The sequence below is a fragment of the Callorhinchus milii genome, unplaced genomic scaffold (assembly GCF_018977255.1).
Source record: "Callorhinchus milii isolate IMCB2004 unplaced genomic scaffold, IMCB_Cmil_1.0 Scaffold11, whole genome shotgun sequence".
Lineage (NCBI taxonomy): Eukaryota > Metazoa > Chordata > Chondrichthyes > Chimaeriformes > Callorhinchidae > Callorhinchus > Callorhinchus milii.
In genome coordinates this window covers 8,864,586-8,891,841 of record NW_024704752.1, presented here as the reverse complement: position 1 = coordinate 8,891,841, position 27,256 = coordinate 8,864,586, and the positions used below count along the sequence as shown (strand labels likewise).

At 39.7% G+C, this 27,256-nt stretch overlaps 2 protein-coding genes across 3 annotated transcripts; one reads left to right on the top strand and one right to left on the bottom strand.

Annotated features, from left to right (window-relative positions):
- Positions 1 to 2,191: 2,191 nt before the first annotated feature.
- On the bottom strand, positions 2,192 to 18,613 carry daw1 (dynein assembly factor with WDR repeat domains 1). Its single transcript, XM_007899628.1, has 13 exons — positions 18,514 to 18,613; positions 16,587 to 16,659; positions 15,406 to 15,550; positions 14,818 to 14,876; positions 14,233 to 14,355; positions 12,164 to 12,263; positions 11,214 to 11,321; positions 10,549 to 10,655; positions 9,342 to 9,444; positions 8,562 to 8,676; positions 6,963 to 7,039; positions 3,388 to 3,550; positions 2,192 to 2,455 (listed from the first exon to the last, which is right to left on the bottom strand). The coding sequence occupies exons 1-13, from the start codon at positions 18,551 to 18,553 to the stop codon at positions 2,421 to 2,423; spliced, it is 1,248 nt and encodes a 415-aa protein (XP_007897819.1). The 5' UTR covers positions 18,554 to 18,613; the 3' UTR covers positions 2,192 to 2,420.
- LOC103176011 (thiamine transporter 2-like) lies at positions 11,867 to 27,023 on the top strand. 2 transcript variants are annotated; one of them, XM_042339094.1, is made up of 6 exons: positions 11,867 to 11,889; positions 19,873 to 20,026; positions 20,388 to 21,201; positions 22,232 to 22,424; positions 24,374 to 24,515; positions 25,767 to 27,023. In XM_042339094.1, exons 2-6 carry the CDS (start codon positions 19,877 to 19,879, stop codon positions 25,920 to 25,922), a joined length of 1,455 nt encoding a protein of 484 aa, XP_042195028.1. In that variant the 5' UTR covers positions 11,867 to 11,889; positions 19,873 to 19,876; the 3' UTR covers positions 25,923 to 27,023. The 2 variants fall into 2 exon arrangements, with proteins under 2 accessions (XP_042195028.1, XP_007887536.1); XM_007889345.2 differs by lacking the exon at positions 11,867 to 11,889 and adding an exon at positions 18,729 to 18,815.
- The last annotated feature ends 233 nt before the right edge of the window (positions 27,024 to 27,256 follow it).

Below are 27,256 nucleotides of genomic sequence, written 5' to 3'. Positions count from 1 at the left end.
ATCACAGAACTGTCAACTCTTCATTGCTGCTTTCATGGTCATTTCTGTTTCCTTTTTTCTCTCTTCCAATCTGTCTCTGCCTTTTTTTTCTAAAAAAAACATTAAAGTTAGGATTTTTGGATTCTATTTTTTCCCAATTTTAAATTTCAGTTTAAACCACTTTTTGACGGGATCAATTTTCAAAGAAATTTGCTGGAATCTGGACATGAAAGGTCGGTTTGATCAAAGGCCCAGAGACTAATGCCTGGCACAGCGCTTCACTGCTGCGATCAGATCAATCTCTGGTGCAACAAGCCAGGAAGAGGCCTCTCAAGTGAGTATGGTCATCGGATGGCTCAATCCAACAGTAGATAAGTAAAATTAATCTCGGGCACTGGAATAATAATAATAATCCTTCCATTTGATATAGTGCCTTATCACATCGTTGAGACGTCTCAAAGCGCTTCACAGAATATATTGTAAAGTATAGTTAAAGAAGGATTAAAACTCAATTATTAAAAATAAATTTTCGGAAGGAAAATTAAGCTTTTCACTGTGCTCTGTGCCTTTTACTGTGCTTTTTTGGCAGTTACTGAAACCAACTTACTTTTTTTTAAATAAGACAACATGCAGCATTTAAGTAGAGTCAGCTCGTCTCCTGATCCTACACGTCCAAACATTGACAGCACCAAGTGTGTAAATTACAATGGCTATGTTCCGTTATAACACAATCCTTTGGCAAAAGGTTCAGTGTCCCAGTTGCAAACAGTTAATCTAAAATGTTATTCTTTATATTAATGGTTAACAACACAACCTATGTCAATGAACATTCCATTTATTAATCCAATTTATTACAACCTCATTATTTACCAGATCTGCTGAGCTACCATTTCAGATACAGTACGTTGTCAACAGACTTACTAAAGTTCAAGTGGATAGAGCACAGAATACAGATCTTACATGTATCTTGCAATGTGCTGAACAGTTGTTGACACAGCAGATTGTCATATTGAGGAGTAATCGGATGGTTCCCACACAAATTAGTTTCCAGTATCAGATGCAAGGTCCCAAGCGTGATACTTTCAACTTTGGAACCATCAAGATAATTTCAAAGATGACTTGAAAGCAGATAAGGAGTGATGGAGTCACTTGCAGAATGGCAACTCTAAAGCCTGGTGACAGAAATGCTAATGCGCTGAAAATTATTGATAATTTGCGCTGGCGAACAATCTCCCAGATAAAATTGGTCATTCCCTTTATTGCTGTTTGTCAGATATTCCCTGTCTGTAAATTGACAGTCAGCAAATACACAATCGCTGCACTTTATCGTAAATCCTGTGACGAGCTTTGAGATGGCGCGACGATAATACCTGCATTTGATATTTCACCTTATTTTTTATTAGAATTGTGAGAAATTCCAATTTCTTTTGTGGTAAATATTTCTAATATTAGGAATCCTAATGGGACTTTATAAGCCAATTTGAGATGATTCTGCAACACCTTGCCTTTTCAGAGAAGACTTAATTCCTTGTAATGCATTTTTTCTTTCCTCCGGAGACGTTCAATGATTTCCTTTAGTGTTAACAAATTAGCAATGTGATGAGGCATACGGGAGAAATTCTACCTTGGAGACATTTGTAATGTAGGCATTTCTGTTCCCTTACAGACCAGTGCTAAGTTAGTTTCTGTGAACAATGCTCAAAGCCATTAAGAGGCTAGTTGTAACTACTGTACCAATACTCACACAAAAATACTATAAAAACCCTTGGCAGAAAAGAGCTTTCTTACTCTAAGAGCAAATTACATGTAAACTTTTTTTTTAACATTCTGTTAAGATGAACAGAATTTCTCTGATATCTAGTTCCCATTCTGAACATTTCTGGATCCTATACATATTCCCTACACTGAAATCATCTCCAAAAGAGAATCCTAACCACACTGGCATTATTTTTCCTTTCACGCGCTAGCTACACATACACAGATCTTAATCCACGACTGTTTGTGGGACATTGCTGTGTGCAATTGGCTGCCACGTTTCACCCACAAAATATACAGTCAATTCTCTTTATAGTATATTTTGTGAAGCATTTTGAGACATCTCAAAGATGTGATAAGGCGCTATTTCAAATGCAAGGATTATTATTACTAAATATGTATGCATCCTTCGCCCCCCTCCCCAAGGCACTATTAAAAAAAGAAACTTACTCCTGGATATTATGAGATAAACTTTTATTCTGCAAAAAGATGGTAGATAAAGTCTGGGAGGTTAGCTTATGTGATACAGAGCATTTCAATCTATTCTTAATACTTTATAAAAGTACAACACTGGATGTTAGTAAAAATAAAGTTGGGTACAACATTGTATGTAGTAGGTCTTGTAGACAAACATTTACCAGCACGAATTAGTAAAAATGCGTAATGTCGTATATCTCTAACTTCACTCAGCGCCATATCCTGCAAGTGTTATCCTTGCTTCCTGCATTATAATGAAAAATAATGATTATCTTTTAAGTACAAACAAGCAAACATTTTACAGATCTTGGCTAAGTCATTTCAGGATATGAGAGGAAAAAGAAAATGGTAACTACAATTTTTTTTACTTTATAAAACAAGTATATTAAATCTGTGGACTGGGATTCAAAAAAAGCATAGAATAGATACAAATTTAGAAATAAAAAGAATGCTGCAAATAATGAAAATAAAACCTTAAATTATAAAAATGTAGGTTGGTCTATCGACATGTAAAATAATAAAGGTTTAAAGTCCTTCATCAGAATGCAACTATCTCTTTTGGAGTCTAATTGACCAGCTGGCCATATGCAGTATTTTTGTTGGTTTATTTGGCTACACATCACTTTGGCCCAGAAAGCAATTTATTTTCCTTGATGAGTTTAATGTGTAATTGTAGGTCTGAAAATAGTATTTAATTGGATTGCCAAATTGTTAAGATGTCCTTGTAGAGGACCATCTGGCCAATCATTAATCTGAGGGATTCAGGAAATGAGTTTATCTCTCCCCATATGATAGTTCCCAACATTGGATGGGCCCATGGGAAACTCAGAAGGGAATGGAGGAAAGATTCAAGCAGGTAAATTATGCATCCCCTCATAGTTAATGTCAGTGGGACAAATGCCTGGGAAGTCATCCTTTCCATGACCCCACTGACTCTTGTTGAATGTCAGGTGATAACAACTTTAGGCTCAGTTCTGTATTCCTTGCAGGCAAATTGCCTGACAACATGCACATTTAGGCTTGCCCTTGAAGAATGGCTATGTGGGAGAGGCACAGTGTCCAGGAATCAGTGCCAGTGGGGGTTGGGGACAGAATAGGGGGAAGTAACACAGAAGGAATGATTCAATTTTATCATACAACACAATAAAGATAATGATTAACGTCATATTTCACTACCTGTGATGATGGTATTCCCTTCGTAGTTAAAGGCACATGAGAAGATTTCATCAGTATGGCCTTCCAACACCTGCAGACAATGGCCTGTGTGAGGAGCCCAGAGTCTCGCTGTCTTATCTGAGCTGCCTGTAAGGATGCGACTACCCTGAGGATTGAAACAAATCTGGAAAGAGCAAGATAATGTTAGAACCAATGCAAGACAATGCAATGCAATGCAATGCAAGGTGCTAGAACTAGTCATACACTGCAAGAATTATTTCAAACCACAGCACGTGGAGTCCTGTAGCTCAGTGGTTAGAGCACTCGCTTTGCAAGCGAGAGACCTGGGTTCAATTCCCGGCAGGGTGAAACCTTGGGCAAGTTTCCTTACTCCACACGTCTGATAATAATCCCTCAAGAAAAAAAAACAATAATAAATTGGTCATTTTCTATCCATGACCGTTTGTGGGACACTGCTGAGCGCAATTGGCTGCTGAATTTCACCCACAAATATAGTCAATTCACTTTACAGTCTATTTCTCTGAAGCGCTTTGAGACGTCTAGAAGACGTGAAAAGCCCTATATCAATGATTATTATTATTACTAGTTTACTATGTAAAAAGTTGGAGATTTTTCATTGGCAAATTATCATCAATTAAACTCCATTTGGCAATTAAGAATGAAAGTAAATCATTCTTTTTAAGAATAATTTAATTTGCACTGTTGGTGGTGAACATTCTATGAACAATCATACAATCACTATTTGAATGAAAAAACCATATTCCTTAAATGTGACATATCTCTAAATGTTTAAATCTACAATTCTTTGACTATAGATTATTGTCATTTAATCAAACAGTATTACTCGATCCATTAAGCATTGAGATTTCTATCAGTTGTGATGCAAGTGGTTATTAAATGGACCAAGGCACGAATATTGAAATGTGAAATTACAGTACAGAATGCCTAATTCTTAATCAAGAGGTGATACATTTGGCAGAATCATTTGATCAGGTTATTCCAATTATCAAGCAAGCTCTAAAGCAGGAGGGGGCTCTAAATCTTTTTAAATTAGTTAGATTTATATGATTTATTAGAATTATTAGATTTGTTGCAAATAAAATGAGTTCTGCTACCTAACTTTTTGAAACCAGCAGCTGGAAAAGACGAGAGACTGAATACTGAAAGACCTTGAATTACAAATTATAGCAAAACTTTCCCCAGGTATAAAGCTAATGTGGCAGTTATATGACATAGTTTTTGACTTACACTTTTGTACTGAATCGTCTAAAACTGAATAGAATTCATGCAGCTTCAGGAGTTGGGGACCTGATTCAGGCAAGTGGCTCGAGGCCAGCTCTGAGAGGAAGTCTTCCCTCCTATGCATCAGCTGTAGAATAATTCCAGTCAGACAACAGCCAATGCAAAGCAACACCTCAGTTTCCGAATACTCCTTAAAGCTGTTAACATTAAGGACTCAGCTCTTTAATAATGTTAAAAATGTAATCAGCATTCAACCCCTGACGTTACATGAGCTCTCATTTATAATCAACCTCATTTGTTAATCTCACCAAGGTATCTGGTTGGATCGTGTTTGTTATGTGGGAGTGGGGAAGAGATTGACAGAAAAAGTCAAGACATAGATAGCCAGTGTTAGTTAGGAACCCTGGTTATATAATAATAATAATCCTCACATTCGATGTGGCACCATATCACTTCGTTGAGATGTCTCAAAGCACTTCACAGAATGTATTGTAAAGTAGATTAAATGGTTATTTTGTGGGAGAAAAGTTAGTTAGGAACCCGTGAGTTTGTGCAGAATGCACTGTAGTTTATATGTATTTAATATGTTCAAGCAGTTGCAATTTACTCAAGCTTTTATTTAAACAGGTGCAAGAATATAAGTAGTGCACCATTAAATTTAGTGCCTTTTTTAATCTTGACAAAAGATGTATTAAAACAGGAACTCACCTAAACTTTATAACTATCTAATTGAATGATTTTGTTTGTACACTATTACTTGTTCAGCTTACCACCACGATTAAATTCCTCCTACACACCAACTACTGGTAATCATTTGTTTCCCAACCTTATTGATTCCCTGCTATTTCTTCTGTTTGAGCTCTTTTGATTAATCTGTTCCCATCTAGTTTTCTCTCTCTCCTACTCATTCACAGGTATACTGTTCATTTAGGTTTCAACAACCATCATGATCCAAGCTAGGAGCTGGTGCTCATGGCGATTTTAGTATCTTCCTGCCCTTTTCTCACACCAAATTACATTGTGTGCATTTTATTCCTGTTTTTTAGTGTTCCGCATTTCAAAGCAATTAAAAACAGCACATCTCACGTGTGAACAATCCACTTACTGCACCCAATAATCTGTAATAATGTTCAGAGTGATGCTAGGCCAAAGGGGAACCCTTGCTGGGTATAAATGAAGCACAATACAGTCCCACAGTGCCTTAGAGGCAGATGTGCAAAGCATCTCTGGAAATAATGGGTCAAAAAGATGTGCATGTATTTTTCAAGGAATTTGTTTTGTACTAGGTGAGGCAACTACTGGTGTGGTAAACCCCAAGGATACTTCATCATTGTCACAAGAGCTCAGAGTAGGTAGTATAGCTCAGAGCTGGCAAGTTAGTTTCAACGACTCCAGGGTTTTATGCAGAGGCACAAATAAAATTCAAAACCATGAATCCAGAAGAGGTTTTGCAGAGTGACAGGAACCAGCCATGACAGTGATACAATTTCAGCCTTTCTGGAGAAGAGTTTGAAGCATTTAAAAGCATTTTATTTCAAGGTTTGTGATATCTCGATAACGATTTGATGCAGTCACGCAGAAACCAAATCTGATTACACACACAAACATTGAGATCCCCTTATTTGGAGGGTGGTGGTGTAAAATCAAATGTGCTTGCATTACGATCCTCCCGCATAATTAAGCCTCTTCCATCTTTGCTTATCACATAAATGCATGCATCACCGAGAAACAAAAAAGCTATCAAACTGCAAAATGAAACTGCAGAACCCCTCTGATACCAGGGTGTTTTATGATACCCGTAGTTTTTATTTTTGCTGATTAATTATATTTATTGCTACTGGTTAGGCAATAAAATTGGATTTGATTAATATTATACACCATTTAGTTGTTTATGAAGCCATTGGTTCTCCCACATAGCTGATGCTTTGTCCCGTGTTCTGTTGAGGAAGGTGAAATGTGAAAATGGCCTTCTGCTGTGCTGTATTTATTCCAGCACTGCTGTTGTTTGCAGCTCTATATGCCTTGTGAATGAGGAATTGCCACTATCTCCAGAGCATTAACTAGTGCGATAGAGAGGGTTTTACCACAGCTCTAGAGATGGCAAGTCAAAGAGTGAATGCACGGCTGCTTCTGTGATTCCCTGGTATTGTGGTTTCCAGCCACCAAAGTAACAGGAAGAATCCAAATCACCAGCTGTCTCAGGACACAGCAGAGCTCAGAGCACCCTTTTCAATTTCAAATCATATTACTGGCAATCAGCTCCATTAGATTTTTCATCTCTGTATTAGTTCTGACAGAACAAAACTGATGCAGTGGTTAGTAAGTAAACCTACCTTGGAGATTTCCCCCTCATGGCCCTCTAACTTCATTAAGCACTTGTAGTTGGCTGCGCTATAAACTCTTGCGGTACCTAAAGGAGAAGTGAACATATTTAGAGGATATAAGTGTACAATAATCCCTACTAATTCAGCACTAAAATTAACAATTTCACTCATGGGGGCATCAGGATGGCTGGTGTCATATATGCTAAACGACTGCAGTTAAAGGCAATCTTTTGGGATTGGGATGTGGTATGAGGGTAATGTGGAGTCCTGTAGCTTAGTAGTTAGAGCACTCGCCTCGCAAGTGAGAGACCTGGGTTTGATTGCTGGCAGGGTGAATGTTAGGCAAGTTTCCTTACTCCACAAGCCTTTGTTTACCTAACAGTAAGTAGGAATCCATTTTTTTAGTCGATTAGCAGATCATAATAATTCCTTCAAAATAAATAAAAATCATTTGGTTACTCAATCCATGACTTTGTGCGCAATTGACTGCCACGTTTCGACCACAAAATATACAGTCAATTCACTTTACAGTATATTCTGTGAAGCGTTTTGAGACGTCTAGAAGGCTGACAAGGCGCTATATCAAATGCAAGGATTATTATTATTATTACAATAATGTAGAGGGAGGTTTACTCTACACCTATACCACCTTAGAAATGTATCAGTTTCACATCGGGCAGTGCATCATAGTTTCAAGCACATCCCTCTTGATTCTTGACCCCACACCACATCTACTCACTATATCCATTCTCCCAATGCCCATTGCTTCCTCTATCTAGAATCATATCTGGTTGCCTCATGAACCCAATTACAGTATATGGCCTCATTTTTTGTTGAAAGGCATATTTATAACTAATAATTTACAACAGTTTTATGTAGATAAGAAAGCATGGAAATATCCAGGCAATGAATTTGTTTTTCTAATTGAATTAAATAATCAAATGTTCACAATTTTACAGCCTAGTTAAATTGCCAATGAAAATTAAATCAATCTCACACTATAATTAGTGATCAATGAACTGTCAATAATCATACAGCACACTTTAGATCATACGTATCAAGAAATCTGTACAATGAAACATTGCACTATTCATTAGGTTTGTATATGAAAGACCAACAGTTTCAACTTCAATTTTTAAGATGTATGAAAGAATTCCAGAAATACATAAACAAGGATGCGATGTAAAACTAAATCAATGTAGGATATCCCTTTTAGAAGCAAAAGACAATTAAGAAAGAGCCAATGAGCTAAAGACGGGAAGTACAAAAGAACACAGGGAGGAGGATAACCTAGTGCTCTGTAGCACTCAGCCACATAAGGCAGCAAGTTCCACATTTAGTCTCTGGATTGCCCCGAGTTAGCTGATCTCAGTTGAGGAATGATATAAAGAACTGGCCTTGGTGGCCCTAGGTTAGATAGGGGAAACGTCAGATGCAGAAAATAGCACCAAGAGCTTTTTAATTAAGATAAACTGAGTCACTAGTCATAACTCACTGGACTATAGTTTAGGAACCTGTCAGTACATCACTAGGTACAAACTGACCATAAAGGAGTAAAATTATTTACTGAAAAGTCACATCAAAGCACATGTTAATTATTGCACTTACCATCAGCTGAGGCCGTGGCTATGAGCTGCCCGGTGTAATCAAAGCAAACGTCCAATATTTCATCGTCATGGCCAGATAGTGTTGCCACACATTTCCCACTGACAGCATCCCAAAGCTGCAAAAGCAGTGAGTGTCCATTAACTGAATTAGTCAACAAGGCTTCAAAGGAGCCTTTCAATAAAACAATACATTTTTTCCTGCCATCATTTGATTGAAAGGGAGCCAGATCCTGCCTTTGGGAGGGAGGGGAATGTTTGCAAAATTATGGTCAAAGTCTCCTGTATCTATGCTGACTACTCTCAATATTCTGGGACGTGTGCCATAGAGCCAGTACCTTTTCCACCTGGAGTGCCATTATGTTCTTCAATATAATTTCCTTTTGAATAATTATCCCTAATAGGTTGTTTAACATTCTCTACTGGTAATGATCATTTTCTGTGAAAACAGATGAGCAAGACATACACAAGAATTTGGCAACTAGACAGAGTTTAGCAATGAAGTTTTTCTAATTTTCTCTCGACTTTCCATGTGCTAAATTATCCTGATAGAAGACAGGGAGATTCAGTGGTTGCTGCTGATAGACAGTTGGGTATGCTCAAGGATTTTAAGAGTTCTCTTGAGAAAGGCATTTCTACATTTCATGCCTTTTCCTCCAACTCAATGAGTGCATTTTTTAAATTGAAATTGTAGTGAAACTCTTTAGCAGGGGTCTAATTTTGACCAAATTTTTCCAACTCCAATATTAATTTCTTGCTATAGTATTTTGAGCATGAATCTCACCGTGCAAGTTTTGTCCATGGATCCTGTAGCAATAAGTGAACAGTCCCAATTGAACTGTGCACTGCTGATTTCTCCTCGATGTCCGATCAAAGTGTGCATTCTCCTAACAGATCACAACAGGAACAATTAATATTCCACATTTCTACATAGTTACATTTCAATCTTACCTGAGGCTGTATGTCAGAACGGACTGGCACAGATCCTAAACACAGATTCCAAATCACATCTATACAGTTTTTAGACATATTGTACTGTCTGATTTGTATCTAAATTTTATTTTATACAATAAAACTCGTATAAGTCTTATCTTTATCAATCATCTGATTGCCTATGTCATACATGCACCTAAGACCCATTCAGTTTGCTACCAAAAAACACTTAGATTTCTATGCACTAGTCGTATTTTATAAATCAACGGATAATTGTAATGGTTTCTTGGTTCCAAATAAACCTAAATCCTACATAATCTCCTAATCCTAAATCATCTCCTGATTGTAATGCTGTTACTGCGCTTTCCAGGGTAGGATATTGCTTTAAGCAGTTAATGGCAATTAAGAAAGGGCCAATGAATTAGAAGCAGGAAATATAAAAGGGAATGAGAGAGCAGGTTTGTGGTTGGAGTATTGGAAGCAGAGAATAAAAGAGTTGCTTAATACACCAGTGTTGTGGATTCAAAATCATTACACTGGCTGCTGGTTCCTGTACTTGTTTCAAACAATGCTTTGAAATGTGGCAAATTAAGTCTTAACCCTTCACTTCATGTGCACTTACCGGCTGCAGTGATGAAGTATCACAAGGGCAGTACAGTGTGCTCCGTTGAAACAAGCATGGAAAATTAGGTACTTGTTTACTGTTATGTGTTAGTCATATAAGTTTTTACTTATACAAGTTTGTAACTTGTATTTTGCATAAGTCATATTAAATATTATGGTCCTGACTGATATGACTTATGTGAGGTTTACTGTATTATATATTGATCTATGCATTCATTATTTGCATCATGTGGTAATTTTCATTACATTGCATCTGTCTCACAGACTTTCAATCATCTGACTTTTTCTTTAATACTACAATCCCAAACAGTGTCTTGAACCGCTCTCACATGCTGTTCCACCTGTACCATGAAATAATGGATGTAATTCTGCTCAGCACTCCCGTGATTGACAGCAGGGACGAATCAATATATTATACAGAAAAGATTACATACCTGCCAGATCCCACATCCCACACAGAAACAGTATGGTCAAAGGAGCCGGTGATGATCTTATCACCCGTGGTATTGAACGATAAAGAGATGATTTCAGCTGAATGGCCCTATAAGGAATTAAACTATCACTGGATGTTTCAGCACAGAACAAATCAAGGTATGAAAGGATTATTAGCATCAACAGTGATTGAGAATTGAAGTTTTTAATTAATAATTACTTCAATAGAACAGTCCAATGTAGAATTTCATAACAACGGTGAAACCCAAAGTTCTAGGTTTACGAGATCAAGGTAGCAGATGGCCAATGCAAGGATTTTGATTATATATCTAAATTTATCAGCTGACTGCAGAGCAAAGGATTCTGTATTATTCAAAAATATAAAACATTTAAATATTTGGCTCAGACTGAAATTTCTCCCAGCTTGACACTCCCTGGGTGAAAAACATATATAAACACAAGCGTGCAGAAGTAAAAAAAGACCCAACATGCAAGGTGATTTATAATGAACTGTTCAAAGCCGATAGGAAGAAAAGTACCTTACCATCAGCATCAAAGTATAGACTGAGGCTGTGCAAAAAGGTCACCACACAGCTAAGAAAACATGCAGAAATATTGAAGCAGATGGAACAATTCAAGGTAACTTCATAAATGCCTACAGACTTACCGTTAGAGTCACAGATTCTTCGCCTGTCCTAATGTCCCAAAGCTTTGCTGTAGTATCCATGCTGCCCGTGGCTACTAGAGTACTTTGGGGATTAAATGACAAACACACCTATACAGATTTAAAAATGTGCTAAAAATATCAACCATTACAATGGAAATATATGCCACAATGTTATTTTTTATTTTAAAAAAATCACATTAATATTGCCCATTCTTTCATGACATAACTGGTAAAAGTGATGCCTGAAAGCAAAACCTGCAACAATATGAGCCACAAGTTGTAATCCAATGACTGAGTAAAGAGAATGTTAACAATCCCTGAAAGCAATTCTCAAATGGGCTGTCAACACCCTGCAAACATGTCAAATAAATTATTGCTTTGTATCATTTACAAATAATGCATAAGTGTTCATTGGTTTTAAATCAACGTTCTTGTTGCAGTGTAAAATGTAGTCATTTTGTAGTTTATTAGTCATTTATTTCATATAAGATTTTATAAGAGTAACATGAGTTATATTTTGTAGGTGAACATGGCATTTTGCACACAGCAATGTCCCACAAATAGCCATGAAGTGAATGATCAATTTTATATCAGAGATTGTTGGCCAGGACATCAGGAGAAACTCCCCGTTTCTTTTCGAATACTGCCGTGGGATCGTTAAAATCTACCTGAACAGGTAGGTTAACCTCTTTGTGTTTCTTCTGTTAGTCATTTAATCAGCAAGTGATGATCAGGTCAAGGGACCGACTACCCCAATCCTATACAGTGAATTAAACAATGTATTGTTGAAGCATCTCACTTTAATCATTATTGCAGATTCCCATATACTCAAAGTAGAATCTGGTACACACAAATTCCCCCAGTGAATCATTAACATTTTTAAATATAAAACAAAAGTAATACTAAAAGTTTAGTATTACCAACTTTAAAATTCAGGTAGTTAGACTTACAATTTCAGCTGTGTGTCCACGGAATGTGTGAAAGCATTTGCCTGTCTCAGAACTCCATAATTTGCAGGTCTTGTCAAATGAACCAGTTGCAATCTTGTCTCTAAAAGGAAACAAGCAGTGTCTTCAAAAAGGATTTGAACATAAACCTATTAGGTACAATGCATTCTATTATCATTGATAATAGAGAACACACAGGAATCTGTTGTTCGAGGGCCACTTCTGGCAGAAGTAGCCCTCCGAACATTTACATGAATGGAGGTATGTCTGTGTTTGATCAGTGGTGTGTATTCAGTTTTTTCTTGATTAGATATTTCTTGATTTATGGCATAAAGAAATATGCAATCATATTTTTTTGGCTGACCATAAAGGTTGGTCACCACTGCATTAGAGAGTCTTAATAATGCACCCATACTGCCAATGGGTATTTGAGCTCAATGTCCCCTCATACTCCAACACATGGGTGGAAATTGCCCCTGGATCAAGATTTACTTTATAACCAGAGAATTTTAGAGTGTGCAGAATTTGGCAAATTGTACAATTCAGTTTTTAACTAATTTTCTGTATTTTTTAAGAAACATACAGAAAACTGACTTCAAAATTAAAAGAGTGTATTTAAGAATTTTAACAAATTCTGAATGTGTTGAAATATTACATGAACAGAAACTCTCCCAAGGATGTATTAATATACTCTCATATACCTCACGCCACTTCACTCCAAATTAGACAACCACTATCCATGATAAATAGTTGTATGTGGTGTGTGAAACAAGTGGGATGGGTGAAATGAATGACCTTCACTCATTCCAGGTTTTTGTAAGTGCTTAAATAATGCTTACTGACTTCCAATGTCTAGAAAATAACAATCAATCTTAAAACTTTCACATCATTCCTGAGTGCAGATGACATCACAACTGTAATTAGCACTAAGACATCACCAACTTGCATTAGTCACTCAATTAAAAGAATATCTCGAAGTATCTAAGAATGGAAGTGAGCGCAAAAGAGAATTATGGGCTCTTAATTTTGAACTGTTTTATAATCGCAAAAATTCCTTTCATTTTAATTAAGCACATGCAAAATATAAGTGCAAGTGCTTGCAAACTGTTGATGCAGATCACTCTCCCAGTCTACAGTGAGAATTCATATACAGAGCCATTAGAATATCCAGCTACATTTGCAAACAGTGAACAGCATTTTAAATTCCCACCTGGTGACCAGATTTGGATCGCTAGTTTGGCTGATTGTACGGTATCTTGCCACTAAGGGTTTTTATGCTGGATATAAATATTTGGGATTTGTATTCAGCATAAAATACAAATATTCGGGATTTGTATACTGAGTCTAGGCTCATACTCCGATGCAGTATTGGGAGTGTACTGTATTGTTGGAGGTGTCATCTTTTGGATGAGGTGTGAAACCAAAGTCTCATCTGCCTGTTCAGGTAAACTTTAACGATAATAATAATAATCCTTGCATTTGATATAGTGCTTTTCACGTCGGGAGGACGTCCCAAAGCGCTTCACAGAATACACTGTAAAATGAATTGACTGTGTATTTGTGGGCGAACGCGGCAGCCAATTGCGCACAGCAATGTCCCACAAGCAGTCGTAGATTGAAAATGATCAATTTATTATTGTTTTTGGTTTTGGAGGAATTATTATTAAGCTCTGTGTGGAGTAAGGAAACTTGCCCAAGGTTTCGCCCTGCCTGGATTGAACTCAGGTCTCTCGCTTGCAAAGCGAGTGCTCTAACCACTGAGCTACAGGACTGGCACTATTTGAAAAGAGAAGGGAGTTTCTCCCAGTGTCCTGGCCAACAATATAGCGCCTTTCATTTTGGGAGGATGTCCAAAGGTGCTGACAATCATTCACTCCATGGCTGTTTGTGGGACGTTGCCATGCGCAAAGCAGCTGCCACATTTGCCTATAAAACAGAATTACTTCACTTTACAGTGAGACATCCAACCATCTAGCAGGCTAACCCAAATCACTATACCTAATGCAAGAATTATAGTAATTATTATTAATAATAATAAATATGAAATAAGAACTTCACATTGTTGAACATACCCATAAGGATTGTTAAAAGCAATAGCATAGACCACATTCCTGTGTCCCTCCAGCATGTGCAACTCTTCTCCCGATGCGGTGTCCCACAATTTACAGGTTCGATCATAACTCCCTGTGATAAACCTTAAAAAAACAAATATTAATGTAATGAAACTAACCTTATTTTTGAGGAAGTGAGTTAATGAAACCAATTCAATGTGAAGTACTTCCACCATCATGCTCTACACGAAATGCATGAAAGTTCCGTTGACAAGGCGAGGTGATGCTGAACTGTACAACCAAAGAATATCTTGCATTTGATCCCTGCTGCACTGATTTAGCTAAGGAAAAAGTCTGCCAATGTACCTGTTCCTGAACGCTATACAATTTACACACCAGTTGTATTCTTTAATCATTTAATCATGGATAATGCCGGCAAGATTTTGACCCAGGGACAATGAAGTCTTTAGCACATCTTTTAATGTCAAGGAGGTTATCAGGAGATTCAATTCAGTGAGTAAACATACATCAGTTAAGAGTTGTTTGTTAACAAGATGAATTGGATACTCAATGAGTGAGATTTCAGACAGAAGACACAATACGTACGTCGAGCCAGATTTGTTGAATGCAACATTTGTCAGCGGCAGGATATGTGCTCGAAGAACCTGCAAAACAGCAAATTGTTATTGAAGTAAAACCATTACTTTAGCTGTTTATAAATTTGCTCACGTTCCTGGATTGGATACGTGAAATAAATTCTTCATCAATAAATTATTTCTCTTTCAACTGCAACTTCTCTTCTCCATCACAACTTTTCTAGCGTTTAATTTTAACTTGTGTGTTACGTATCCATTTTCCCTCTGTACTTTACTCACTTCTTCTCCTGATAGAAAATTGCATGCCAAAATTCAATAGCCACATTAACTGCAGTTATGATGACTGCACCAGAATCTCAAATACGAAGTATCAATAACTAAACAAAAGGAAAACCCAGTTAGTGAATGAGGATAGGATCAGGATCAACTGTGATGCCCTACCTAGTTGAATAGTCTCCCAAAACTCACTGCCTAAGCCTTCAGGTGAAGAAGGGTGACTGGATGGTGGTTCATAACAGCTCAGAAGACTTGAGGTTTGAAATAGCCATTACAGAAAATAATTTTGATTTGAAACACACTGAAGAAATGTATTCCTCACCTTAAAAAGGTAGAACTTGTGGTCATCTTGTTGCCCAAGTTTTTCCTGCAGCCTCTGCACCAGCTGTTTCAATTGCTCTTTACGAGATGCAGTTATAAGTGGCTCAACTCTTTGGATTTCTTGGACAACAGCATCTACGTCTGCCCTGGATTGAGAATTTCATGAAGAGGGAAAAAAATAGAACTTCAACCTCAATCCCTCTTAAAAGTTTAAGTAATGTTATCAATATAAATGAAAATAGAATCAGTTCCCAATTATCTAATGGCTTGATTAATAACATTTTAATAATTTAAAATAAAATTAAGCCATATAGACTTGGAAAGTCTCAAGTTTATTTGTGGAATCAACTCACTGTGATAGACTGGAGATAAAAAATTAATAATGATAATCATGATTCTTGCATTTGGATCATTATTATTATCATTTTCATGTCAGGAGGATATCTGAAAGTGCTTCACAGGATTTACTGTAAAGTGAGGGATGTGATTTTATTGGTGAACGCAGCAGATAATTTGCGAAAGACCAATTTCATTTGAGGAGATTGTTAGCCAGCTGGACACCTGGAGAAATTCCCTTCTCTTCTCAAATTGTGCCATTGAATTGGGAACCCTCAGCAGGTCAGGCAACATCTATAGAGAAAGGAAAGTGAGTCAACGTTTCGTGTCCACAATTCTTTATCAGAACTAGGTCCACAACCCAGTTCTGACGAAGGGTCGTGCACCCAAAATGTTGACTCACTTTCATTTCTCCATAGATGCTGCCTGATCTGCTGAGTGTTCCCAGCGATTTCTGTTTTTGTTTCAGATTTCTAGCATCTGCAGTATTTTGCGTTTTGTGCCATAGAATTGTCCACCTGAACAGACAGACTAGACCTTGGTTTAATGTTTAATCCAAAGGATGGCACATCCAACAATGCATCACACTCCAGCATTGTGTGCCAGCCTGGACTCTGGGAGTTCAAAAGCTTGAATGTGAGTTTGAATGCTATAAACCGAGCCAGGCTGAAACCAAAAATAGCCAAGAAATAAGACACATGGGTGTGATACCATCAGTTAGGTCTCTTACCTACATCATTATCTGTTGAAATGGTTGAAGAACCGGAAGGGTAGAGCGGAAGAGGAACAAAACATTTCAAAATGCGGGGAAGGAATTGGTAGTAATTTTGTACAATTTATACTTACACTGGAGTCAAGTCAAGCAGATCAATGGATTTATTCATCATCTCCCCTCCTTTTTCATATTCCAAAATAATCCCTGTACAAGAAAAATCACAGTTAGATTTTTAAAAGCAGCAGTTTGCCTTCATATCCATAGCGCCAGAGAGAGATCCAAACTGTTGAGGTTTACACTCCAGATGGCTGGAATGGGGTCAGACCGCAAATGATTCCTGCATAAAATAGGTTTAATGTGGGGAATGGTGTGTGCACTATCTCCCCGGAGGCATGGCGACGGGCTACACCTGGCTGACCAAAATAAATTGTTCCGTATTGAATTCTGATGAGGAGTCGCCCTCAAAACGCTAACTTATTATCCGCTCCGCATTGACAGCATTTTCTACTATTGTAAGGCATACTGTATGGTCTAGGATGACATTCCAGTTTAATGCTGGGCATATATATATATATATATATATATATACACATGCTGCAATGTTGGAGGTGTCATCCTTAATAATAATAATAATAATCCTTGGATGAGATGTTAAACAGAGGTTCCGTCTGTCTGGTCTGGCGGATATTAAAGATGCCTAATTCGAATAGAGAAAGGAGTTTCTCCTGTTGCAGTTGCCAACCATCCCTCAGAAAAAAATTGGTCATTCACTTCACGGCAGTTGTGGGACATTGCTGTGCACAAATTGGCTGCGATCGGACTGACTCCAGGGATTGATCAGCCAGAGGGCGAGGATCAATGACAAAAAGAGACACGGGGAGGAACAGAGGGAGAGAGACAAGAAGGGAGGCAGAGAGGGGGGTCAGAGGGAGAGAGACAAGAAGAGAAACGCAGGGAGGGAGGGAGGGGTCAGAGGGAGGGAGACAGAGGGGGGTCAGAGGGAGAGACAAGGGAGTCAGAGGGGGGGTCAGAGGGAGGGAGACAAGAAGGGAGGCAGAGGGGGGGAGGGGGTCAGAGGGAGGGAGACAGAGGGGGGTCAGAGGGAGGGAGACAAGAAGGGGGTCAGAGGGAGGGAGACAAGAAGGGAGGCAGAGGGGGGGAGGGGGTCAGAGGGAGGGAGACAGAGGGGGGTCAGAGGGAGGGAGTCAGAGGGGGGTCAGAGGGAGGGAGACAGAGGGGGTCAGAGGGAGGGAGACAGAGGGGGTCAGAGGGAGGGAGACAGAGGGGGTCAGAGGGAGGGAGACAGAGGGGGTCAGAGGGAGAGAGACAGAGGGGGTCAGAGGGAGAGAGACAGAGGGGGGATCAGAGAGAGGGAGACAGAGGGGGGGTCAGAGGGAGGGAGACAGAGGGGGGTCAGAGAGAGAGAGACAGAGGGGGGGTCAGAGAGAGAGAGACAGAGGGGGGTCAGAGAGAGAGAGAGAGAGGGCGGTCAGAGAGAGAGAGACAGAGGGGGGGTCAGAGGGAGAGAGACAGAGGGGGGGTCAGAGGGAGAGAGACAGAGGGGGGGTCAGAGAGAGAGAGAGACAGAGGGGGGGTCAGAGGGAGAGAGACAGAGGGGGGGTCAGAGGGAGAGAGACAGAGGGGGGGTCAGAGAGAGAGAGAGACAGAGGGGGGGTCAGAGGGAGAGAGACAGAGGGGGGGTCAGAGAGAGAGAGAGACAGAGGGAGCGTCAGAGAGAGAGAGAGACAGAGGGGGGTCAGAGGGAGGGAGACAGAGTGGGGTCAGAGGGAGGGAGACAGAGGGGGGTCAGAGGGAGGGAGACTGAGTGGGGTCAGAGGGAGGGAGACAGAGGGGGGTCAGAGGGAGAGGGTCGGTCAGAGACGGGGGGGGGGCAGACAAAGGCAGAAACATAGACTCAGGCGGCCGCTCTATGTGCCCCAGAGCCCGGGGGTCTTTGATCACTTAACCCCGACTCCGGGTGAGATCCCCCCCGCGAGATCGGGTCCCTTGAACATCACTCGGCTGCAGCTCCCCCCCCCCCCGGTTGCCCGGCCTCACCTGGCGGATAGTAACGGAGCAGAAAGCGCTTGAGCCTCATGTCCTCCAGCCCGGGCCCCGCCGCGTCCCTCTGGCCGGTCGCTAGGCAACCGGCAAACCGCCGCCGAGAGGCCGTTGGTGCGCACGCGCATTCCTGGGGCCGCGGTCACGTGGGAAGCCTCCCGCTCGACGGGAAGGTGCGGGCGGTGGGCGGCGAAGGGGGAGCGCCTGCAGTGCCGGGCCGCCGCCCCCGGGGGTGGGGGGGGAGGGGGAGCCTTCACAGCGAGTCGCTGTCACTGCCCGCCTCGTTAGTGACTGTGCAGGTAAGGGACTGGCCGCCAACTCTGGGGGTGGGGGGTATTGGGGGGAAGGGAAAGGGGGGGGTGATGGCTGTGATGGGAGAAGTCAAACCGCACTGACTTGTATTTACTGTGGCATCAGAGAGAGAGAGAGAGAGAGAAAGAGGAAAAAAAAAGTTGAGACCACCTCACAGATTAATGAACCCCCCCAATGAACCCCCCCACCCGGAGCGGCAACCGAAGACCTGCAGCGCCCACTGCCCTCGTCATCCCGCCCCTTGGGGGTGGGGGTGAGGGTGAGTGGGGGGGGGAACGACGCCGTCCTCCTGACCCGAAAGGCGCCTTTAAAAAAATGTGATTTGTTGTTGTCGTCGTTTTGGTTGGTTTGTTGTTGTGGTTGTCGTTCGTTTCTCTTTCCGACGTCTTGAAGCCACTTCGGAGGCGACCGACGGTTGGCGGACCTTTTGCCGCTGCCTCCCGCAAAGCCTGAACGTCTCTCGCTTCGAAGCGCGCGCCGGTTCCAGTTTGACGAAAGAAGCGCCCGTTGCGTGCTGCGTCCGCGCTGGTTACCCTTCCTGCTTTGCGAGGTTTATTGGGGAGATTGTCCGACGTGCGGTTAAGAGGCTATAAATGCAAATCCTTCCGGATACGTGGCCTTGAAGAATAATCAACGGTCTGCCTGGTTGAGGGCTTACAAAGAGTGTGGACGGGGCTGCGTATATCAGCGTTCAGTGAAAGGTTGCATTACAGATTTCTATCTCATTGCTGACTGAATCACTGTCGAGAGAACGTGACATTCTTTTCCTGACTTGTCTGGAAGCCCACTGAAAATACTTTTATGGTACAGCAACTGCAGAGCAATCAAAGTTTCCCTCTCAATTGTTTTTTTTTCAGTTGTTACAGTCCGTGAGTACTTTCAGTATGAAGCTTTGAATCGAGTAGTTCTGTTTTCTATCCGGGATCTTTGTCAAAAGCAATAAACACTGAAAGTCTGTGGCTGCGATATAAATTGGAATTGATCACTGAAGGCTGAATACAGAGCTGTAATTGCATTGTTCTTCATTTTCTCTTGATATCTCAGAGTCATGGACTGCTGCAAAATGAGGAAAGATAAAGAATGGCTTTATCCAACATTCATTTTGTGTGTTTATGGATTTTTTTCGATGATGAAACCTGCAGAGCCCTATTTGACTCTTTATCTGGTTGCGCCAAGCAAAAATTTCACAGTTTACCAGGTACATATTCCAAAGTATTGATTTTTAAACTTCATTCCTTTACTTGCCAAGTATCTATCTCCTTTTTAAACTTCCTAATCAATTTTGCATCTAACATTATGTATCCAAATGCCTCGATATCCCTTCCTTCCTTCCTTCCTTCCTTGCTGTACTCAAAATTGTCTGTCGCATATGCCTACAAAATACACAGTCATTCGACTTGACTAAGCAGGCTAGACAGGCTCACTAGTCAACTATCATTACTGGTTGCTAGAAGGCTGAAATGCATTCAGGAGAGAAGGGGGCAATTTGAAGTGGAAGGTAAAATCTGTGTTTCTTTACAAAAACATGAACTAATATTACTGACCTTTCTTTTGATTAGGTGGCTAACCAGATGTTCCCTGTTTGGACGTACTCTTTTTTGGTATTGTTGATCCCAGTCCTCTTGACAACAGACTATTTCCGTTATAAACCTATCATTGTTCTTCAAGGATTTTCCCTTGTTATTAATTATGTTTTGCTGCTGTTTGCAAAAAGCATGTCAGCTATGTTATATCTTCAAGTCAATAATGGTCTAGTATCAGCGACAGAAGTTGGCTACTTTTCTTATATTTACAGTGTTGTTAGTCCTACACACTACCGGAAGGTGACCAGTTATTGCCGGAGTGTCACTTTGGTTGCTTACATGGTGGGCTCAGCAATGGCTCAACTCTTGGTTTCTTTAGGAGGTGCCTCATATTTCCATCTGAATGCAATCTCGCTGGCAACTATGTCTATTGCCTTTCTGACCTCATTTATTCTTCCCATGCCCAGCAAGTTTACATTCTTCAAAGTCATAGATCAACCCCCATCTAGAAGAATACAATCCAATTCATCCAGCAGCTTGCAAATCATGACAGTTGTCAAGGGAAACTCAGAGAACACTGTCATCCCCGAAGGATTCGAGATAGACATTAAAGAGTCTGTCAAGACAAAAGAGAAACTTGTTTTTTTGAGGGTACTTATACAGCTGTGGTATGATTTTAAGGTTTGCTATTCCTCAAAAGCTCTGATCTACTGGTCTTTCTGGTGGGCCATGTCTACTTGTGGCTATTATCAGGTGTTCAACTACGTCCAAGTGCTTTGGAACAATATCGAACCATCTACAAACTCATCAGTTTATAACGGTGCTGTAGAAGCAGCAACAACGCTTGTGGGTAAGCTTTTTGGTATTCAGTTTTATTACTCTGAGTATCAGAGATGTCTCTCCTGCTGTTTAGCTAATTCCAGAGAATATTTAATAATCCCTGATCTTCCTCTTCGACCATTGCAGTCACCTTCCCCTTTCCCCCGGCTCAGCATTGTGCTCCGCCACTGTCAAGTGCTCTGGGACGTCACCCTGCATGAGGGGCTGTATATGCAAATGCAAATTATTGATATTCCAGAGAATATTAGGTACAGGTTGGCAAGAGTCAAAACATGGGGACTTCAGAGTGTGCGTAGGGTAACAGTATCTGAGAAGGAAGAATCACTGCCCCCAGTGACTGGTCTGTCCTTCCAAGTTCTGCTGGGCCATCAATGCTTAGAGCAGGATCAAGGGTTGACAGATCAAGTGACTGCTCCCCAAACAAGATCGAGACTGTGGAGTGTACCCTTTGGTTACATTTAAAAGTTCCTGAGGAAATGAATTATCAGACAGTTCGGGAGATAGAGCACATCCCCTCCCCCCCATACTATTCTCGGTGTATTGCCCTTAATGCTGGATAATGCACTTCCGTTTTTGCTTTTTGACAACTGATCGGGAGGTTTGCAGCTTTACTCTTGGAATGTTTTTGTTTGGTAAAGGCTGTGATCGGAACCTGAAGTCAGCTGTTCAAATACTTAGATTTCAACTTAGACCAAATAATGTTCACTTTCTCTTTGCATCTGCTTCCCTCCGCTGGCCACTTCATACAATGCAAGCACAGCAATGATTTTTCTTCCACTTACAATTCGATAAGGATTAACAAGCACAGGTCACTATCTACAGTGACATTTTCCTTCCATTATAAGCACATAACAAATGGTTAAATGTAGCTCCACTGACAGACCGATGGGTAAAGGCACTCATTCTTGAGCCGTTTCGTCAGGATACTAAAGGTCACCAGGCCAATGTCTATAGGTGTGAGAGACCGTCTTAGCAGCTACAGCCACTGATTGCTTTCAGTACTATGTTGGTATCTGACTCATTTGTTCCCTGTTTTGCAGGTGCTGTCTTGTCCTTTGGTGTGGGGTATATAACATTGGACTGGGCCATCTGGGGAGAGCTGGCATTGGGCTTCTTCTCTGGAGTCAGCAGTATTTCTCTGTTTATTATGGACTGCACTGACAACATATTGATTTGCTACACCGGTTACATGATATTCAAAGCATCTTACATGCTTCTTATTACCATTGCCACGTTAGTTTTTTAATTATTTTTTCTCCAAATTTTTAATTTTACATTTCCTCTCCTATGGTCAAACTGCCCCATCTCCCAGATCTCTGCCAGTGTTGATTGTTAATGGTACAAATCTATAAAGAGGTCACAACAAATCACTCTTTTTAATAATAAAAGTATGGTAAACCCATTTGTCTTTTTGTCTCTATTACTATAATATTGATCTCTCCTCACTTATTCCATCCATTCTACTCTTGCTTCTCTCTACATCATCACTATATTGAAATCCAGATCCAGTGCACCAGCTCTTACTCTTCAACTCATTCTTTCCCTGGACCTCAGAACCGTGAAACTCTTTACCTTGTACAATTTTTTTTACGTAAGAGTGATACGGCACATATACAGTTCATGCTGGTGTTTAGATTTCACACACATCCCTATTCTTTCCCCTCTCCTACACCCCTCTATTTTCTTCTCCCTCATCTATGAATCAAGTTTTCTCTTAAATATAATGATGGTATTTCCTTCAACCACAGATTCTGGCAGTGAGTTCCACATTTTCATTATATTCTGTATGAAGATGTTTATTCCTAAACTCCCTATTGGATCTACCCTTAGCTGTCTTATATTTATGACATCCAATTATGGACTTGCTAACAAGTGGAAGCAAACCATCAACATCCATCCTAGCAAATTAAAAAGTCTACAGGCATAGACTTTTAAAACAACAAGCTTGGGTTCACAAAGCCACAATTTTTTGAATCTTCTTGTCTTTCCTGACATTTAACCTTGGTGGTGTCATGCACAGTGGTTCATTGAACTTCGAACAGGTGCTAGTAGTTGTGTGACGCAGAATCTGGTTTTCCTTTCTGTTTATGTGCTACTACCTAGGCATTACACGACATCTTTCCAACTAATTCACAACACTTATTAGGAAGGATTGAAATTGGTGCAAAGTTTTGGATGTAAAATATAAGAAACAATTTAAAAAATGGTCACCATGCAATTTTGTAGGCTTTCCCCTAGCATATATGCAGTCATAATAATTTACAGTAAAAACTATCGAGTTTTGAAAAGATTTCCCAAAGTGAAAGGTGCCATATCAAACAAAAGTTTTTTTTTTACTTCTTAATTGCAGTTTACTTCAACAACCCCATAACCCAAAGAAATGAAAATAAAAGTTAAACACCTGCAGGAAAAGTAGAGAGCTGAGGAAAGAAACAGTAAATTTCACCTACAAATCATCAGTGGATTCCTTAATGCGCAGAAGTGTCAACTTAACTCAGTTGTTCGTTCTGTCGCCTCTGAGTCAAAAGGTGGGTTCAAGTCCTACTTTAGGACTTAGAACTCACAGTCAGGGGGGAGAGGATGCTGCATTTTTGAGGGTGCCATCCTTTGGATGAGATGTAAAATCTAGGTCCGCCTGTCTTTTCAGGTGGATGGAACTATTGCAAAAGATAGCAGAGTTTCTCCCAGTGTCCTGACCAGTAATGCCCCAGATAAAATCGATCATTCATCTGATTTTTTGGGATATTGCTGTGTGCAAATTAGCTGCTGTGTTTGCATACACAGTCACTATACTTTAAATCCTGTGAAGTACTGTGAGATGTCTCAACGACATAAGGTGCTATATCAAATGCAAGAATTATTACTGTTAGTGCATTATGGAATGTTAGTCAGATAAATCTATAAAATATGAAGCAGGTTCAGCCTTGTATAATTATAAATTGCGAGAGGATGAATCATTTCCTGAATCATGATTTCCAAAAGGAATATTCCAAACACCTATAAACATTTTTGAAAAGTTAAGCGTGAGTCTACTCAATAGTTCCAAAATTAATAATAGTTGGCAAGTAACATCTGAGTAATTTATCAATCCCTTCATTATTTTGATTTGATGGGATTGTCTTTAAAACTCTGCACGTTTTCCCCTGAAAATACAGTGATATTTCTGTTTGATTGATCCTCAGATTCCAGATTGCATCAAACCTACACATGCAACGTTATGCTTTAATGTTTGGGATCAACAATTGCTTAGCGCTTATACTTCAGACTATCCTGACCATTATTGTAGTTGATTCAAGGGGCCTGGGACTGGACATTGTCATCCAGGTAAGATTATTTTTCCCTTCCTCTCAACATTTGATGGGAATCCTTATTGAGCTTTAAATACTTGTACATAGTGAGGGTCAGAAATTTCCAATCATTCATTGATTTGGAGCCAAGTTATCTTCCAATTCTGAAAAGATTGAAAAGAAAGTGACTCGTAAATTTATCCTGACTGTTTTCCTCCTTCCATTTCCACTGCAAAGTACAAATAAAAGATCAATCATATCCTAATCCTAAAATAAATTATTTCTGGCGCAAAACTTCAAAAAGGATTTTAAAAGCACCATAAATCACAATTTGATTCTAATAGCTTGCTTTCACCTACATCAACTGTGCCTCTCCTCATATTGAAGGCTTTGATTATAGCCCCTCTCAACCTTCTGCAAGCTTTTCCTCAGAATTTGGAGCTAAGTATAGATAGATGCCAAATAGATCTCCCATCACAAGCTGTATGCCAACCAGGAATCCATCTTCTTGCTCTCCTCTTTATCTTCAATATAGTTTTGATGGCGCAGTGCTAAAAACTGCATACAATTTTAACTGTAGCCTAAGCACTAAATTATACAAAGTCAGAATAATTTCTGTTAATTTGTTGTCAAGTTTCATTGAGGTGCAATCTTGTTCTTGGCTGTCTGAGAGCAGCACTCTCAGTACGTTGATTTGTAGCTTTCAATGAAAAGTTATTAAGTACACTCAAATACTTTGCCATCTCCATCTCTGCTAACGGGCACCGGCCTTTTAGTATGTTATGCTGTTTCATGTTCTAATATATATTTATCTTGTATTTAAATACTTCGAAATCCATCTGTCAACTCTTGGCTCATCTGTTTGTTTAAAATAGAGAAGGTTTCCAATGGTGTTGGAAGTTGTGGGCTTGATGTTTCATCTTCTTGTGTTCCATTCTTATTTATGTTCTTATCTGAAAACTGAGTTGATTTTTTTACTGGTGTTTGAAAAAAGAAACTTTAATGTCATTTATCTGGGTTTAACTTAAACCCAGACTCAAAGCTGAAGAAATGTTGAGTTCACAAAGCAAACCGCTCTTCGCAGTTCATTTAGTTTTGTAATCACTAACAAGAAAGACTTGTTTTGGGTGTTCCACTTTTTACTGCCTAAAAATACAATCATTAAACTTGACAACTATTATTTGAAATGCTTTGAAATGTTTCAACTTTTTAGGAGCTATGCAAGTTTTTTTTTATTGTTGATTACAAATCCAGGGATTTTTACCAGTGTTTGTCTCATTTGTTCTAGTTCCTCATCTATGGATGTTACCATGCTGCGCTTTCTGGAATATTCCTAATAAGGGGAGCGTATACCCTTGGTCATTTCAAGATGAAAAAATCTCCAAATATCCACTTGTCATTGTCTGAACACCAAAAAGATGAACCACTTGTGGAAGAGCACTGAAGCATAGACTAAAAAAGGACCACTGCTGCAAAGAACATTAATGCTTTGTGCTGAGAAAGTTCGAATAAGAGTACAAAATAGTTTCTGGACTTAGTGCATCTGTACAAGGACAAAATCAAGTGCTATTGATGAATTGTGGTTTGGATGGTGATGGGTTTCCGCATGTGTCAGGCACCCGGCTGATCAAAAAAAATGAATTGTAAAAGACTGATTAGTAGTTATCAGTGAAAAGTTATTAAGTACTTTGACTCTAGTACTAGTATTGCTACTTCAGCAAACAATAAAGGAGGTGGTGAGTTACTTTGCATTGCCAAAGCTGAAGACTCATGTATTCCTGGCTAGCTGGCCATTAGATTTTCACAGCCTCAGTCATATCCCTAAGCCTTTTACTCTCGCAGTATAATGCTATAGAGTGTAAATGCTGAAAGGTTGTGTGATACAGTGCAACGTATAATTATACTGCTGAATAAATCTTGTGTGCCTGACTCTCCAGTGAATTATGATCGTCACCCATGAAGCCAACGTAAGTTCCCTTGTATCCCACTCACATCCTATATTCTATTAATAGCATGTGAGGGAGGTTTTCCCATGAGTGGGAATAATTAAGTGAAGTAAGCATTCTTTATTTTCCAAAAGAGAATGCATAAAAATGATGTAGGAATATCCAACACACACTGTAGCAAGGTTATCTTTTTCCAGATGCTGAAAACAAACTGAATTTTGATGTTGTGTTTTCTCTGTTCCTTGGTACTAATATTTAAATTCAGCCAATTACAGAATTGAACTGGAAGGGTACATCAAAGGCATAACAGTTCTACAGGATTCAAGGGGTATGGGGGGGATAGAGCGGGTTTGAATGAACAGCTTGTTCTGAGAGCTGGTGCAGACTCAATGGGCTTAATGGCCTTGTGTAAACTTCGATAACTGGAGGTGTAGTAACTTCAGCACTAGGTCATTATCGCTTGCCCCAATGCAATGATATAAGAATTTATATCAAGACTACTTGAGAATATTGTGTTGATTTTGCAAGAAGGTATTTGTTCCAGTGGTGCGGGATGAAGGTCAAATACAAAAATAAATGAACACAATGCTTGTTGCCAACAATTTCTAATATATTTTCTGGGAGATACTGGAGACAATTTAGCTTTAGCAAAATGTTTGAATGCAAAGTAACACTTTGACCTGTGTCATTCCATTGGTTCATATTGTTCTACTTGAGTGCATTGTTCTGTGTTGCAATATATGGCAGTAATTAACATGTAGTCCTATCATCTTGGAAATGAATAATACCTCTACAATTATTGCATATTACGTGTCTCTTTGACAATACTGGG

What these genes read in the sequence shown, in the direction of transcription:
- LOC103176011 (XM_042339094.1), top strand. Translation starts at nt 19,877, where the DNA reads ATGGACTGCTGCAAAATGAGGAAAGATAAAGAATGGCTTTATCCAACA. An exon ending in AGCAGCAACAACGCTTGTGG is followed by an intron (nt 21,202 to 22,231) that starts GTAAGCTTTTTG and finishes CCTGTTTTGCAG; the next exon opens with GTGCTGTCTTGTCCTTTGGT. An exon ending in CTTCTTATTACCATTGCCAC is followed by an intron (nt 22,425 to 24,373) that starts GTTAGTTTTTTA and finishes ATTGATCCTCAG; the next exon opens with ATTCCAGATTGCATCAAACC.
- daw1 (XM_007899628.1), bottom strand. Translation starts at nt 18,553, where the DNA reads ATGAGGCTCAAGCGCTTTCTGCTCCGTTACTATCCGCCAG. An exon ending in GCTTTTAACAATCCTTATGG is followed by an intron (nt 12,264 to 14,232) that starts GTATGTTCAACA and finishes GTTTCCTTTTAG; the next exon opens with AGACAAGATTGCAACTGGTT. An exon ending in AGGGAATACCATCATCACAG is followed by an intron (nt 2,456 to 3,387) that starts GTAGTGAAATAT and finishes ATTATAATGCAG; the next exon opens with GAAGCAAGGATAACACTTGC.